Genomic DNA, 18,386 nt, shown 5'->3' on the forward strand with positions numbered 1-18,386 from the left:
ATTTTTAAATTGGGTTACTTGTTTTTTGTAAAGTTGTTTGAGGTCCTTGTATATTCTGGATATTAATCCTTTGTCAGATGTATATTTTGCAAATATTTTCTCCCACTCTGTTGGTTGTCTTTTAACTCTGTTAATTGTTTCTTTTGCTGTGCAGAAGCTTTTTAGCTTGATGTAATCCCATTTGTTCATTTTTCCTTTGGTTGCCCATGCTTTGGGGATCATATTCGTGAAGTCTGTGTCCAGTCCTACTTCCTGAAGTGTTTCTCCTATGTTTTCTTTAAGAAGTTTTATTGTTTCAGGGTGTATACTTAATTCTTTAATCCATTTTGAGTTGACTTTAGTGTATGGTGAAAGGTATGGCTCTAGTTATTGGCCGTACAGCAGGCACCCTTGCCCACAATGGATTAAAGAATTAAATATACACCCTGAAACAATAAAACTTATTAAAGAAAACATAGGAGAAACACTTCAGGAAGTAGGACTGGACACAGACTTCACGAATATGATCCCCAAAGCATGGGCAACCAAAGGAAAAATAAACAAATGGGACTATATCAAACTAAAAAGCTTCTGCACAGCAAAAGAAACAATTAACAGAGCTAAAAGACAGCCAACAGAGTGGGAGAAAATATTTGCAAAATACACATCCAGTCTAGTTTCATTCTCCTGCATATTGATATCCAGTTCTCCCAGCACCATTTGCTGAAGAGGTAGTCTCTTCCCCAGTGTATAGTCTTGGTGTCTTTGTCAAAGATCAGATGGCTGTAGGTGTGTGGGTTGATTTCTGGATTCTCTATTCTATTCCATTGATCAGTGTGTCTGTTTTTATGCCAGTACCATGCTGTTTTGGTTATTATAGCTTTGTAGTATAGTTTAAAGTCAAGTAGTGTTATGCCTCCAGCTATATTTTTTTTGCTCAGCATTGCTTTGGCTATGAGTGGTCTTTTGTTATTCCATATAAATGAGTAGACTATATATTCTGAAAAGCCTCCAAATTTTAAAAGAAATGACCGATTTCCAGATGAAATATTACATAGTATTTTTTGGCTCTTCAATTTCATGAAATACAAATTCAGCTCCATCTGCCTTTCAATACCATTAAGCTAGCAACTCAGAACCGAGGGAACTAACTGACCTGAACAAGGGAACAGTGAACTAGGGTGAACCTCAACAAGGTCTGACTATTTAAAACAGTAATAGAAGGAAGAAAAAGGGGGAGAGGGAGGGAAAGGAAACAGGAGGGAGGGAAAAGGAAGGAAGAAAGTAAGGGAGGGGAGGGAGGGAAGAAGGAAAGAAGGAAATAAAATACTGGACAGGTATACCTATGAGCCTGTGTGTGCAGAGTCAAATCATTCTCAGGTCTTGTATTGTTTGGGAGAATGCTGGAGATAGTGATGAATTTTAGTTTTTTTAAAGTTAAGGAGAAAGAACTTAAATTATTCAATGTGGCAAGACATTGAGCTTTTTAGGGGTTAACCACCTGACAGGGTAGTCAGAAGAAGTTGTCGGTGTGTTCAGCCCTTGACCAGGTATTAATTTAAAAAATTAAATTAACATTTACTCAGCATTAACTAATTGCTAGGTACTGCTCTGAGCTCTTTACAAGTATCTCATTTAATCGTGAGAGTAAGCCAAAGAGATTGGTACTTTTGTTTTCCCCATGATGAGAGGAAGAACTGAGGAAGAGTCAAGAGGACATGCCCAAGGTCACCCTTCTGGGAAGCAGAGATGCTGGGATTCAGACACTGACAGAATATTCCAGGGCACTCACTTTTAACCCCTAAGCTATATCGCTTTAGCAGAATCCTTGCAGGGAAATCCTAGCCTTAGCAAAAATCTTGAAAAGAAGTCCAGAGAACTGTGTCCCTCCGAGACGGTTTGAGGCCTCTCTCTCCTGTGTTCTCCTGTCCTGGCCTGAGAGCCACCTCCGGGAACCCTGCAGCTGTACACAGCATAGTGTGGAACCTTTTCCCTGATGTCGGATGTACAGTCCACACTGCAGTTCTTGAACTGTGATCATGTGGACCCTGACAAGTGCTTTAAATCACTTTCTGTTAAACTTTTATGTTAGTTGCTTAGATTGTGGTGGTGCGGGACAGCAGTCTGTAATGACATGTAAAAGCAAACTGGATGTCCTTCTCATCACTGATACATACTTAGGATATATTTAGCATCCAAGGCTGTTATTTTTCACTTGCTCCAGGATCTAAGTTGAGGATATCACATGTACAATTGTTACTGACTCCTTAGCAGATGGGTGGTGACTCCATGAATACATTGATTTGTCAGTACGAAACATGGATGGATTCCCTTATACCTAAAACTTAAATAATTTAGATTTAAAAATGCATCACGACTCCGGAAAAGTCTGTAGAAGGCTTGCCTCCAAGGACTTGAAGATGTTTAAACACAGAATACCTGGAGCCAGGAAACCAGATAAGATATCCTTTGGAGATCAGTCTCTGAGATTTTGGAACAAAACTGTGTCCCACAATATCTCGGGGTTCAACTTTCTCTTTCCTGTGTTACCTCTGTCTCTTTCTTGTAGCTTCTAATTCGAATTAGACTGTATCCAATTTCTAGGGTATTTTCTCTCCTTTCTACCTGAGAAGCCACAGAAATAAGTAGCTAGCAGCTTCCTCACTGGCACAGAAGTGTGATCACTCGGAAACCCATTTGTAAGCCGAGACTAGGTGTGAACTGCTAACATCTAGTCTAGTTTTTGTTCTCAAGCACATCCCACATGTAAAATGTTAGGACTTGTCCCATCCCTTGCTGCCAGTGACTTCAGCTTGGTGGCCTAGAGGAGCTGTTGACCTCTCCCGAACCATGCTCCCTCATTCCTTGTGGGAGCTGGGGAAGCAAGAAGGAAGAAAAGTCTGGGCAATGCAAGCTTTGCTGGATTTCATGTTCCTGTTGATGGAAACATTGCCATCATATGCAATTCCCTGAGCCAACTTTTCTTTAAAATGGAGACATAGCAGAGCTAATTTATTATATGTCTTGTCAAAAAAATTAGACTTTTGCCACAGATCTTTGAGTCTTCACCTTTCTAGTCAGGGGCAGGAGAAAAGCACATAGAGATACCTCAAAACACTACTATTTCACATTTTAAAATACTGATCTTACTGGGAATTTTTCTTGTCTCCCCACTTAAATTTATTTGTTCTTCTTATAAAGCAAAACATATATATATATTTTTTACTAACTTCCTTTCACTAAAGGTAAAGTGACCATATGTTCCAGTCTAGTGTAATTAATAGAATCTTTTTCACTTTAGAAAGCACCCAAGTTGAATAATAAGTAATATGGTAACTCTAATGAAAGCTAATGGAAGCTATTGTTAAGTTATAGCTAGCCCTCTATGTTTGAAATAGAAGTTCCACAGCAAGTTTAACATATCATATGAATAATAATGAAGATTTAAGATTGTTATCCATTGGCCTAATTTAATTTCTCAGACTGCTAAATATTAGAACAAAGTTTTTTAAGAAAAATATTTCAAATGGACTTAGCAGAAATTATTAAATAATAACATCTTTGTATTCTTCATTCTATATTAACATTAGAAATGTTGTTAGTAATTATTAAATTATATAATGTAAAAGTCCTATAATTCTCTGGAGTTATAGAAGTTATTCTTAAACAGAGTCTGGAATTTATGTATCTGGGGCCTTTTTTACAATTATTGTAATTTGACAAAACAGGAAACTATTTGAGCTTTGCTTCTTTTTTAGATATATGATTTTAATTGTTCGTGTATAACATTTCCTTAAATTACAGGAAGCCACATGTTGGGAAAAGGATCTGTCCTTTAAAATACATCTGTGTTACAGTGTGGTTTTTCATTGGCTTGAGAAGTAGCTCTGTGGTGACCTGCAAAAAGAATTGAGGAAAGAATACCTTCAAGATTGATTAGTCTGAAGGAGGCGTGTGGATTCGACTCTAAATCTCATGCACCATCTGTATAAATGAGCTTGGGAAGTCATTTGAGTCATCTAAATAAATTTGCCTTCTATTTTACATGCACATATATTTATAAAGACATACTAATACGACAACTTAAAAATTTGGGGGATATTCAAGCAGTACGAAGATTTATATGAACTTCATTTGGAGTACACAAACAACAACTAACAAAAAAACCCCTAAATCTAGAAACAGTTCACATCAGGCATTACAGAGGTAGTGGGGTGGGACAGAAAAAAAATCCTGGACTAGGAATCTCAAGAATGGAATTCTAGTTCAACCTCTGTGTGACTTTGAGCAAACCACTTACTGTCTCTGAGTCTTAGTTTTTTCATCTTTAATTATGATAGCAAACCCTGCCTTGCCTACCTTGCTTCTAAGACTCAATAAACTGTAAAGCCCTCTGCAAACATAAGGCAGTATTTATTTTTTCCCTAGATACAAGAATTCTTACCTGTAAGTAGATAAGAGATAAAATGAAGTAGATATGATATTTGTTCCTTTACAATCCTAAATCCACTTTATAAATCCATGAGCATTTATTTGATGCACCTCTGCTAGGAACACAGGACTGAAGAAGGCCTAAAATTAGCACATCATGGTGCACATTTATTGAGGGCCTACTTTTTGAAAGGTGCTAGGCATGAAATGATTTATAAAGTGAAGTCTTCCCTGGCTGCCCCATTTTTAATTGCAAACCTTCAGTCTCAGTCAAACTGTTATTTTCAGTCTCAGAAAATGGCATTATTTTCTTCCATTACCTTTATCACTATTTTATATCCTATACAATTTACTAATTTATGTGTTTATTGTTGTTTCCTCTCATTAGGATGTAGACTCTTTAATGACAGAAGATTTTGTTCTTATTGTTTTATTGTTTTGTTTCTAAACGTTTGTATTCCAGTACCTGCAGCCATTATTAGCACATAGCAAGTGCTCAATGGACAACATACCCATTGCTGTCCGGGTATACACAGGCCAGGGAGGCAGGCAGGCTTCTAACTCTGCAGGGAAAGGGAAGGGCAAAGGGAGGGAGAAGATGGGAAGCATGGACGAGAGTTTTCCAGGAGGCCAAGGAGGCCATAGGCGTCCTATGCAAACAGGGCAGTTTCTAAGAAGGCCTGAGACAGGAAACAACATTGTTGAGAAATGGGCATAGTTCAATATGTTGTGTACGTTGCAAAGAGTGTCCAAGGTGATTCATTGGGGTGTCAAAAGGAAGTGTGAAAACTTGTATTTATAGTGATCTTTTAAGTAAAAGGTACAAAACAAACGAAGCCTTAAAGAGTGATCCCAGGCCTGGCGCTGGATGAGTGTGTCTGGTGACCATGTGCCACAGAGCATTGCGTGAGAGTACAGTACCACCAGGTGGAGGCCATCTCTGTGTGGCCCTGTGTGGACTTTTATTTTTAGTCTGTTGTTCACTACTGCATTTTGTCTGTGCTCGTTAAGTGGATTTACAGTTCACACAATCATCGTGATTTTGAAACAAGATGGGGAGGAACCATGGAAATATTTTCTACTACACAAAAGTCCATTGGTTATCTTGTGGCAAAATACTTTTGAGTTGTTCAACATGACGATAAAGTATGCATTTTTCTTTATATGATGAGAGTTACACTTTTTTTTTCGTTTGGCTGAACTGTTCTGAATACAACAAGGTTGGGATCAGTCACTGTAATCTGAGGAATGCACCAATATCATGATTTTAGTTGGTCTTTTGGGGTTAGTTGGATATGAGCTGCATGAAGAAGTGCATGAAGACACCATGGCAGAAGTCTTGAGTGTTCCAGTAGAGAACTCGTTCTACCCATTGAAGCTTGTCAGTAGAAGCAAGAGTTACTCCCTGCTGTATATAGGGCAAGCCTGGGAGGTACATGGAAAATTTAAAGATTTGCTTAATGAATTGTTAAGTGTCAATCATGTAAGTCAGGCAACTGAATTTCTATCTTTCTTCCTCAACTTGTGAAGAGGGTCAGTGACTCACATCAACTTTCTTTTCATTCAGAAGCTTGCTGGATTCCATGTGAGAAAGCCCTTTGTTTATCTGGGTTTCAGAAAAACATCAGGTCTTTCTAGAGGAAGCCTATTCTCCATGAGAGTGTGCCTGGCTGCTTCTGGCTTTGTAAATGATCATATTGTGGTGCTGTCTTTGCTTATTTGAAGCCTTCTGAGTATAACTTTAGGTTTTGCAAATGAACAAATATAACTGTAGCACATGTTAATTTGCAAAGACGATATTTCAGTAAAAAAGACGATTGCAAAGCTGGACTTAGGGGCTAAATACACACTGAGGTCATGATGAACTAGTTTCTACTAGTTAGATGAACTAGATTATGAACTCTTCTGATCTTATTGAAAATATTTTAACCATTTTGAAGAGCAACTCAAAAACTGATCAAAGAGCCCCATAGATATTTTCCCAAAGAAGGTAGCAGTAGATATTACTAAACACATAGCAAATGCAGAATAAAAACAGATTCTAAGGTAAACTTCAGGTAACAAGGTTTATAGAACAGAAGTCAGTGTCCAACCTCAACAGAGTAGATGGTTCAATACTTTTCATGATTTCCAAATGCATTACCTGGGAATTGAAGCTTCTCTATGCTAGTTAATATAAAAACTGAAACATATAATCATTATTATACAGTCTAATTTTTGCCTTAAACTATTTAATATTTAACCAACCTCAACAGAGTAGATGGTTCAATACTTTTCATGATTTCCAAATGCATTACCTGGGAATTGGAGCTTCTCTATGCTAGTTAATATAAAAACTGAAACATATAATCATTATTATACAGTCTAATTTTTGCCTTAAACTATTTAATATTTAACCGAATTGCTAACTGATTATCAAGTTCTATTTTGTAATAGAAAAGCTTATTTTGAAGTGGGCATGTTAACAAATAAACTAGACATACGATTACATATATTTAATTTTAATTTTTAATACTTTAGTAGTCTTATCTCATTGAATTTTTTGTTACTTTTAATGTATCTTTGACCAGTGACACTAGTTTTCTGTTTCTGGCCCCCCTTGCCTTCTGCCGTGCCTTGATTCAGGCCTTCCGAATATAGGAGGGCAGCAGAAACACGGGGACGTGGTGATGGACTAAGTGTGGTGATGGGCATGGGCTGGATGGAGGGAGAGCAGTGAGAGAGAGAGGAGGCCGTGGAAGATGACTCCCAGGTTCTTGCCTTGGGAGACTGGGTCGTGGGATGCCATTCACCACGTCCAGAAATGTGTATGCCAAGACCTCAGTGGTTGGGACAGTGGAAACAAAGATGATGCATTCTGTGTAATGTGCAGCTTCACTTTGATTGTCCATAGCGTATTCAAGGAAGATTTCAATTGACAATAGGAAATAAAGATTTGGAGATCCAGGAGAGAGGTCTGGGGTGGTGAGAGGTATGTGGAAATCATTCACTAACAGGACTTAAAACAAAGCCCCAGATGTTGTGAAACTCAGCTGATGAGATGGTGAATGTGAAGGAAGGGTGATTGGGGATGAAATCCAGAGAACACCCAGGATTGAATGGGCAGAGGTGCAATGGAGCGGTAGGAGAGCCAGTGGAGAGTGACAATCAAAAAGACAAGGAGGAGCTGCGGGCGCTGCTGCGGGGTCAGCGGGCCTAGACCTGAATAAAGCAACCCGGGAGGCTGCCGTGTGTAAAAAAAAAAAAAAAAAAGACAAGGAGGGAAGAGTTTTAAGAGGAGAGAATGGGTAACAATGCCAAGCAAGAAACCAAAAAAGGACTAAAGTCCTGAATGGATTTGGCAATGGAGAGATTGTCAGTTACATTAGCAAGAAGGAAAATGTGTATATATGTAATTAGGAATGATGTAACACAGAAAAGTAGTTTGAGAACAAAGGCCAAAACAAGTAGCATAAATAATGAGTACTACAAGGTTTAGGGAAAAGGAAGATGCAACATGAAAGTGAATTCTCAGCTTCTGTGTGTGGAGTCACCAGGCCATAAAGATTGGAGATGTGTGTGACCCTGTGTCCTTGGCCACTGTCCACTCCCCTTCCTCTACTACAATCACCTGTCAAGGTCTGCAGGTTCTAACTTGGTGTCTATTCTATTCTTTCTGCTAGATTTCACATCCAGACTTGCACCATCTCAGTTGCACTACTTTGTTCTCTAGGTTATCCTCCACACCGTAGCTAATTTTTTTTTAACAGCTCTATTGAGGTATAATTTGTGTACCGTAAAATTCATCTGTTTTTAAGTGTACAGTTTGATGTGTTTTAATACATTTATGCAATTGTGCATCTATCACCATAATTCAGTTTTACAATATTTTCATCACTCCAAAAAGTTCCCTCATGCCTGTTGGCAGCCAGTTCCCGCTGGATTAAACTTTTAAGTACATGTCCAATTATGTTTCTCCTTTGCTCAGTATTCAACGTGCCCCTTTTCTTTTTGAATTATGCTCTAACTAATTGGCCTTGCATCCCAAGCACTCCCAACTGGCCCCAATATACCTTCTCAGCCTAATCTCTCATTATTCTGTGCATTTCCCTACCCTTCAGCCAAATAGAACTGTTCAAGGCTTCCTTCGTAGATTGCCAATTTTATGACTCTAGTATACTAATGGAAGGTGCTGGTACCATATCAGCGGGCTTCCTTGTATCCTAGGGCATTGTGTGCTTGGGAGATCCCGGATTGAAAATCCTCTTCTCTAGGCTACAGTGTCAAGGCTCAGATCTGTTACCTCTTTTTATTCTTACTTTTCTCTTCCATTCATATTAGCTTCTTCTCCACTCACTTCCGTAGTTCAGTTTCTCTCTGATCTGTTTCATCCATCAGTCTATATTCAGTGTAGGCCTTTCAGTGTCTGAGGGGGGCAAAGACTGTTTATAAATAAGTCTTTAATTAATGTTCAGTTTACTGGAGATACAAAGGCAAACATGAAGTTTTTCTTTACTAGATATACAAATTGAAAAATCATAATTTCCTTATGTTTATAAATTCAATACATTCTATTTGTAAATTTGATATTTTTAAAATAACAAAATAAAAGCCATAACTCTTGGGGCCTTTGAAAAACATTTGATCAACTCAAATTGAAGACTAAATTTCCCTTACTCAACAATTAGTCCTATTTAGAAACACAATTAAATACATTCCCTTAAATAATTAAGTTGCATCTGTAAATTTGGTAGATTTAGCTTTTAAAATTTATTATTGTTTAGTGAAGTAAAATATACATAACATAAAATTTACCATCTTAACCATTTTTAAGTGTATAGTTTGGCAAAATTAAATGCATTCATAATGTTGTGCAACCATCACTACCATCCATCTCCATAACTCTCTTCATCTCATAAAATTGAAACTCTGTACCCATTAGACAATAACTCACCCCCATCCCCCCCACCCCAGTTCCTGGCAATCATCATTCTGTTATCTGTCTGTATGATCTGGACTATTCTGAGTACCTCGTATAAGTGGAATCATGCAATATTTGTCTTTTTGTGTCTGGCTTATTCCACCTAGCATAATGTCGTCAAGGTTCATCCACATTGTAGCATGTGTCAAAAATTCCTTCCTTCTGGGGCCGGCCCGGTGGCGCACTGGATAGTGCGCCGCTTGGGAAGCGCGGCGGCGCTCCCGCCCGAGGGTTCGGATCCCACGTACAGACCGGTTCCCGCTCACTGGCTGAGCGAGGCGCGGGAGCAACGCCGAGGTTTGCAATCCCGTTGCCGGTCCCCGGTCCGGTACGGGGGCAACACTGAGGGTTGCGATCCGTTGCCGGACACAAAAAAAAAAAAAAAAAAAAAAAAAAAAAAAAAAAAAAAAAAAAAAAATTCCTTCCTTCTGGAGGCTGAGTAGTATTCCATTGTGCATGTTGCTTATCCATTCATCCATCGATGGACACTTGAGTTGCTTTCACATTTCAGCTATTGTGAATAATGTTGCTGTGAACATAGGTGTACAGATATCTCGCCAATGCACTGCTTCCAATTCTTTTGGGTATATATCCAGAAGTGGAATTGCTGGATTATATGGTAATTCCATTTTCAGTTTTGTGAGGAATTGCCATACTGTTTTCCACAGCATCTGTAACATTGTGCATTCCTACCAATGGTGCAAAAGGGTTCCAATTTCTCCACATCATTGCCAACACTTGTTATTTTCTGGTTTTTTGATAGTAGCTGTCCTAATGGGTGTGAGGTGGTGTCTCATTGTTGTTTCTATTGGCATTTCTCTAATAATTAGTGATATTGAGCACATTTTCATGTGCTTATTGGCCATTTGTAATGTCTTGGAGAAATGTCTATACAAGTTTTTTTTTTTTTTTTGCCCATTTTTAAATCAGGTTGTTTGTTTTTGTTGTTGAGTTTTAGTGTTATGTATATATTCTGGATATCGATCCCTTATCAGAAATATGATTTGCAAACATTTTCTCCCATTTTGTAGGTTGCCTTTTTCTCTCTTGATAGTGTCTTTGAGGCACAAATTTCTAAAATTTCATTAAGTTCAATTTGTCAGTTTTTTCTTTTGTTATCTGTGCCTTTGAAGTCATATCCTTGGTATATTTAATTTTATAAAAGCAGTTTATATATCTGACTGGGAAAACTTCAACCCAAATCTTCCCAAGTACTTAATCAGATCTTCATTAGTCATCAAGTATGTGCCACTGCAACTATGAACAAAACAGAACAATGAGCAACAAAGATTAAAACACAAAATTTTCCTTACCCTCATGGAGTTTACATTCTTGTAACTTAAATGCATTCACCTGTTGTAGACCTGATAAACAAGTTTTAAATGAAGAGTTTCAAAGTCAAAATTCTTACACTTTTCAATTCAAGATAACAAGTCTAAAATCAGTTACACATTTGAATTAGAATCACAAAGCAAATCCATTAGTGTCTCTAATTTGTCTGACATGTAAATACCAAATATATATATACATTCTTAAGCCTGACTAAAGAATACTAATACTATAAAATAAATGTGCATTATTATTTATTTAATTCTAACTTTCCCAGTATTGAATACCAGGGTTCCAAAACTAAGCTTACTTGATGGACAGTTCATGACTCAATATGTGATTGTCTGAGGTAGGTTGAGAGATCTGAAACTGAGACTAGGGATATAGGGGTTGCCTGTGACCACAGTGAATCTTTCCATAACACAGGTGGATGCAGTGAATCTGATGTTAATAGTGTTTTTTATATTATTATACTTAATAATATAATAACAGGGAATTCCACATCCATTCTCTTCAGATAAGATTGGTTTTACAATATGCTTTTTGCTAGATTTAAGCCTTACCTTCATGACTTCATTTAACATCGTCACTTGATTTGGATGGATAAGTTACTTAACTGCCTCTACCTCTCCTACTTTTATTTATTTATTTATTTATTTTACTGTTTGATCCAGTTCAGCCAGCCTAACCTATTTACTTACTGCCTGATTCTTTTATGTCTGGCTATTTGGCCATGGACACTGGATGATATCACTTCCCTGTAAGGTCTGCTTTCAGAGGAGGCCGAGTGGGGTTGTAGCTCTTCTCTCAAAATATCCATCGACCCACTTGCATTCTTTCATATAAATATATTCTTGGTTTTCAGTTAGGTACAAGTCAGAAAATTACTTTCCAGAAAATTCCTGGCCAGCCCCTTTCTTCAGACAGATTCCCTCCTCTAGGCCCCTTCTATATGGGAATTCTAACACTGTCTCTGCTTCTTTGCTTTAAACCCTTCAGTGGTTCACATTCCACTTGGAATAGAATATAAAACCTTTATCATGCCCTGCAAGTCTTTGCATGATCTGACTCTTCCATCCCTCCATGACCTCATCACACACCTCTCTCTTATGATTTTCCAATTCCAGCCACACTGGCTTTCTTTCACGTCTTGCAAGAGGAGCCAAGATTCTTTCCTACCCCAGAGCCTTTGCACAGGCCATTCCCACTTTCTGAAACATCATTTTCCTCACTTTTGCTTGGGTGGTTCCTCATGCTATAGCTCAAATGTCATTTCCTATAGTGGTTCTTTTTCTTCGTAGAATTGAACACAATTTGTGCATTTATTTGCTTACTCTGTCTCTTATCGACTAGACCATTAGCCGTATAGGGCCATGTGTGGTGTCCTATTGCTCAGAATCCATCACAGGGTTATCATATACTTGACAGTCCATAGTTGTTTATTTGCCCAATGAATGAATATCACAGTTGCCACAGCAATCACCATTAGCCTTCAGTCATAACTCTTATAATGGTGCATAGAACCGCTTTTGGCTCATGGTAGGTACTGAGTAATTGTTGAATTGAGATATCTAAATGTCAGTATCTCATGCATTCATTAATATAGTTATTTTTATTACCTTTATGATCCTTTCTTTACACACGTAGCCTTCTATATCATCTAAAGCTTTAGTCTTTCTGTTCTTAGCAGTCTCCTTTCAGTAAAGACATTTTAGCAAAATGTACCTTTTGGTGGACTATCTTTTCCTAACTTTTTTTTTTTTTTTCCTAAAAGATGACCGGTAAGGGGATCTTAACCCTTGAGTTGGTGTTGTCAGCACCACGCTCACCCAGTGAGTAAACCGGCCATCCCTATATGGGATCCGAACCTGTGGCCTTGGTGTTATCAGCACCGCACTCTCCCGAGTGAGCCACAGGCCGGCCCCTTTTCCTAACTTTTAAAAAATTTCACTGAACATTAGCTGATTGGTTAGTAATAAATTTAGATTAATGTAAATATAAGGTCTATTTGATTCTTAGTGTTTATTTATTTACCTCTGGTCTTTCAAGAGATATATTGTCTACACTGGCCGCAGGTTACAGAAGCAGCCTTGAGATATTGAATGATGGAAGCTCTAGTTCTAGATTTTGTAAGCCTGTGGCTTAACCCCGCCCCCCTCTGCCTGGTTCTCCAAGAACATTGCTGCCCTCAAAGAATCCAAGCCTTGGAACAGCACTGTTTTGTGCTAGAGCTTCCTGAATCCTAACCATTAAGAACCCACTGGCTTTTTTTTTTTTTTTTTTCTTCCTATATCAGCCCAATAAGAGCATACCTCCTACCTCCATAAAGATTTAATATCCATGTCTTTGCATGTTGGCACCTGTTAATGTAAAGCAACAGCATAAAAATGAATTTGAATGTTGCGTTGTCACAGATGAAAAAATGCTCAAACGTGAAATAAAATACAATGTTGAAAAGGAAATCACATTTATTTTTGTCGTTGTTAATAGCACCAAAGCGTTTTTGGAAACCCAAATGGGGAGATAAGCGTTTTGATAAAACAGCAGTGACGGAGCATCGTTGGGGATAGCAGGCCTGTGGCCCGGCGTCGTTAACTCGGCGTGACCTCCGCGTCCCGGGCCCAGCGCCCCGGGCCTGGCGGCGCATCGCCCCCTCCTCACCTTGCGCGCCGCGGGCAATGTTGTCCTTTAGCGATTGGTTGTGGGACCAGAAGCAGCCGTGCAGAGCCGTGCTGTGTAAAGGGGCTGTGGACCTGGATGCAGTTGGCGGCGACTTACACTGGGGATCCAGGGGGAGAGAGGAACAGCCGAAGGCCACTTGCACTGCGTTTTCTAGGCGGCGTGCACCAGGCGCCCCCGCGTCCGCGGCTGTTGCAGGAGCTCACGGTGGCGCCCCCTTCCTCCGGCTGTCGCTTACTTCGGGGTGGGCGCAGGTGGGCAAGGCAGGGCACCGCGGACCTCTCTGTTCCCACGCAGGGTTGCTCGCGCTCTCTGCGAGGGGGAGGGACTACCCTGAAACTATGTAAATATCCAAGCTCTGATTCCAGGCTGGGGCAGCAGCCAAGGTCCCAGCGCCGCCGCAGGGTGTCTTACATGAAAATGAGAAGCCTGATGGGATCCGTGCTCTAACTTAAGGCAGCTTGGTGATTAGCATGAGACTGGGCGGCTGTCCTGCTTCCTGCCCTTCCAAGGCCATTCTGCGCGCTGGCGACCGAGCAGCGGTGCCACCGTACGGGTGTCTATCGGCAGACTCGGCATCCTTGGCAGCCATGGCTCCCGTCGCCGCCTCGGCCAGTAAGTAGGAGCATGCCTGTGTAGGGGGCACATGCGTGTCGGCGCGCACAGCACCCCCCACCCAGCCCCACGCACGCCCACCACCCCGAGCCTCGGAAGGAGGAAGATTGACGGGGCGCTGCGGTCGCGAGGACGACTCGGGCTCTTCCTGGACTCCGCAGGAGCCCGCCTGCCGCAGCCGCTGTCTGCAGAGCCCGCTCGGATCCCGGCGCACAGGCGCCCCCCGTTCGAGCCTCTGTAATGAGGACTGCCTCCCGAGCACTGCAGGGGAGGCAGAGCCAGCCGGTGCCGGGCACCGCGGGCCGCGCGGCTCATAGGCCCGGGGGGACACGACTCGGACACGGTCATCCCCACGCCTCGCGCTGAGCCGCCTGGTGCGGGGGGTCTGCCGCCTCCCCTCCGGCTTCCCGGGAGCCCGAGCCCGGGCCGGCCCCGGAGGCCCCGGCTTCCTCGTTTGTTTGGGTCTTTTGTGCCGTGGCGCACAGTCGGCCGAGCACGGTTGCGCTGAATCGGGCCATTGTCTGCGCTCCCATTGCTTTCACGCTGCAAGTCTCGGCGCCCCCACCCCGCCTCCTCCTGGCCGGGGAGCCTCCTGACGTGCCTTTCCCCCCAGGAATCTGGAAGCTATAAGCCGGCGGGTTGCAAATGAAGTGTAATGCATTGTGGGACGTGTGTAAAATCGGAGCCTTCGCCGTGGGGGTGCGGGGGGGCGCGGGGAGGGCCGGACCCGCCGCTGGCGGTGTAGACGCCGACGAGCAGGGGCTGGGAAAATGTGCGCAGAGTCCGCCCGGGTCGTGCCCGCCGTAGACGGATGAAGCCGCGCGCTGGGCTCCGGCGCTGAGGCCCCGAGGAGCGGGGCGGCAGGTCGCCCTCCCCACCATGAAGAAGACCCGGAGCACGACCTTGCGGCGAGCCTGGCCTAGCTCGGATTTCTCGGACCGGGCCTCGGACCGCATGAGGTCCCGCAGCGAGAAGGACTACCGCCTGCACAAGCGCTTCCCCGCGGCCTTCGTGCCCCAGGCTTCGCGGGGCTACATGACATCAGGTTGGTGACCGCGTTTCTGCCTCCGGGCCGGGTCCGCGGGCCGTGCTCGGTGCGCTGCGGCCGGGGTGCTGAGAGCAGAGCACGGGTTGGTGATGGATGCGATAAGTTATGGGGAAAGCAGGCAAAAATTAGCTCCCATCCACCATTTTGTACCTCCGCACGATCCACAGCAGGCCCTCTCAATATGGGGTTGGAGAGCTATTAGTTCGGTAAAATCGGGGAGGGGGCACGAGCCGGACGTTTCGGCTGCAGGGAGGTAAATGACTGCAAGCTCCGGAGCTGCAGCCTCCTTGAGCTTTGTGGAAGAGCCTGCGTCCAGTCCAGTGTTGCCTGCAGTACCAGGCTGGCTTGCTCCTGCATTGTGGCCAGCTATCTTAGTGGGTATTTAAACAGCCCCCTTTTCTGAAAAGGGAACAGGTTCCATGCACAGTTCTGGGTGGTTTGAGTCATACGTACATCTCAGGCTCGTCTGATGTGCACGCAGAGAACTATGCTGGAGCTCATCGAATGCATTCCGTGGGGTAATGGTGTGTATGCGGATTGAATGCGCACATGATTCGGTGTGGATTTAACATATGTTGCTTTGAATTAGGTTGTGTGGAAAGAATGGAGGCTGTATCATGTATTTGCATGCCAGACAGGAAGGACAAACAACACGGTAAATGGAAGTGAAGGCTTCAGAAAAGGTTTCATCTTAAAATACAGTGCTATTAAAAGCGTTTCTGAAGGAGCCACTTCTCTTTGGAAATACAACGGAATGGCTTTGGCTTGTTATTTGGCATCCCAACACTTTAGGAAATGCTGAAGGGGGAAAATGCTGGACCTCTTTCGTTGCTTTCTCCTTATTCGTTGATAACCACTTGTATGTAATCATGTGTAAGACATCAATTTTTATTTATTTTTCGTTATAAAAAAAACCCCTAATTTTCTTCTAAACATGATGTAATGGAAGAACCGAGATTTCATTTTAAACCACATACTAAACCAAATCATTCTAAGCCCTGCCTTAACTGAGAAGATTGTTTTAAGCTTGTGGTTGGTACTTACAGTCTAGCTTTACTATCTTTTTCCTAAAACAGCAAGTCATTTTTAACTGGGGTCAGTATCTCATGCTTTAAAAATGTCTTGTGACCACATATCCGTAAATATAAAACCTAAATAAAATAACCATCTTGTTTTATTGCAATATCAGGACATAAGGATGTTGTACTATTTTGGCAATAAGCTCCCTTGATTTTCTTTTTTATGAAGAGCCAAATTTATAAAGGAAATGACAACTGCAGTTTATACTTCAGTAATTTAAGTCAGTGCAGTGATTGCTATATTCTTCAGAATTGTGGCAGTAAATTTTGAAATACACCTAAATCCAAATCTAACCTCAAAACACATCTGCACATAAACTCATGTCTTCTCTGAGTGTTCGGATAATCCTGGGTTTCATATACTTAGGGTTTGAATGTCTTCATTCCACGCTTAACAGTTCCCCTCTTAAAGCACCAGTACAGATACAAAGTGTGAGGGTATAGGAGGGCAGGTGGCTATAATTTCTCCAACAAACCTGCAGGACTCTTTAATAATTTCAGGCACATTCCCATAGAGCCTGTTTTTATGTATCTTGGCGTTGCTTCATTATGATCACATTTTCATTCTTTGCAAAATAACTTCTCTGCTATTGCCAGTGCTGTAAGGCATTTTTGAGGGTTTGAGGAAGAAGCTTTTGATTTTACTTGATTTTCTTATTTCATTTCTTGACCTGCAATTGGTAAGTGATCTGAGGATGATGATGAAGGATAACCTGTTTCAGGTTGGTGGGTTTCTGTCCAGATTCAGTATTAGGCTATTGCTGAGAAACAGAAGACCAAAAGATGGGGAAAGAAGAGCTGTGTCATTCTTTCAGAATTTTATGGAGTACCCCCCCCCCCCCCCAGAGCAAAGTGCCTTGACAGATTCTGGTGGGATTGCAGGATTGGATATAATGTGATTTTTGCCCAGGAAGGGAGGGCTATTATTTTTTCTTTATTTTAAATGTTAGCTAATACATGGAATAAAAAGCAGGTGTTGGTGCTAATGGAAGGAAATAGTAAATATTGAGACAGACACCCACAATGAGCATTGGGAGAGTCGGTGGAGTCTCTCATATGCAACTTTGGGGGGGGGTAGAGTTGGGGGGCAAGTATCTTATCTATTTCCTTTCCAAATATGGGTCCTTTCAAAATATGAGTATTGATAGAAGTAACTGGTATATTGAAACACTTTGAGATCATTTGTAAGAAGTTCTCATCCCCTTAGGAAATGTAAAGGAAATCCACTTGTATCAAGTTAGTGACTCTGGATACAAACACAGCCTTTGTCACATAAAAAGAAATAGAAGATGAAGCAGTTTAGAAACACATGAGGCTTTTCACATTTCTTCTTTCGATTTGTCCAGCTATTTGGTTTAATAACTACTCATATTATTGTGCTTCATTTTTAGTTAAAAGGGTTTTTTGTTGCTGGTAAATTACTTGGGCTCAAAGGGCAAGATAAACCTCTTCAGAGATGTACCGACTTAAAATAACTTCAGTTAAGACACTATTTTTATACCCCCCTCTAACAAATATTTCTGAAATTTATGGGAAACAATTCTCTTTTTTTTAACTTTAGGAAATGAGAGATCCTTGGAGATTTAAAAAATAGATATTAATAGCTGTTCTTTTGGTTTAGCGTATCTCTCATACAGTAGGTGCTTCAAGCAAAATTTAGGCTTCTGTAATAGCCTTCTAATGAGACAGCACCATTTCAGTCTTTTCCCCACTAATAAGTAATTACCAGTGTGAAATGTGATTTATAGCAATAGGCTTGACATTTAGCCTTGGCTTTTGATGTACCTTCAGGATAAAACTACACTTACACTCAAGAGGTTAGAACAGGCAAAAATAAAACCAGCGAGGTCTTGCAAAAGGACAGTTAGAGAATTCTGAAACTTTAAATCTCAAAGACCATGCCTTATATGACTGTTTAAGCTCTCATTCATGCTACCAAATCTAAAGTCATCCTAAGAATTCACAAGCCTCCTAGCAACCAGTAAGTTCACAGGCCATGTGATGAGTTCATTGTTCATCTTGAATATTAATCTCCCAATGGTAGTTTCTGGGCAGAAGGGGGAAAATCTTGCCTTTTGTTCAAGTTAAGGTGAATAATACAGTGTGCATGGCATTATCTGAAGAAGAAAAGAGGTTGGAGCAAATAGATGTGCGAGCATTCTCCCCAGTTTTCTAAAACTAGACATTATGAAATTAACTAACTAGAGATAAAATTAAAAGTTCCCACAAAGACGTAAATCTGTATAATGCTTAGTACTTTATCTAT

At 41.3% G+C, this 18,386-nt stretch overlaps 1 protein-coding gene across 1 annotated transcript in view; it reads left to right on the top strand.

Annotated features, from left to right (window-relative positions):
* The first annotated feature begins 14,770 nt into the window (after positions 1 to 14,770).
* The window catches only part of STOX2 (storkhead box 2), a 92,972-nt gene continuing 89,356 nt past the window's right edge, over positions 14,771 to 18,386 (top strand). The window contains exon 1 of the mRNA XM_008574672.1: positions 14,771 to 15,038. Coding sequence (XP_008572894.1) covers positions 14,873 to 15,038 — 166 coding nt within the window. The 5' untranslated portion in view covers positions 14,771 to 14,872. The remainder of the gene's footprint in view (positions 15,039 to 18,386) is intronic.

This window comes from Galeopterus variegatus, unplaced genomic scaffold (assembly GCF_000696425.1).
Source record: "Galeopterus variegatus unplaced genomic scaffold, G_variegatus-3.0.2 Scaffold1086, whole genome shotgun sequence".
Classification (NCBI taxonomy): Eukaryota; Metazoa; Chordata; class Mammalia; order Dermoptera; family Cynocephalidae; genus Galeopterus; species Galeopterus variegatus.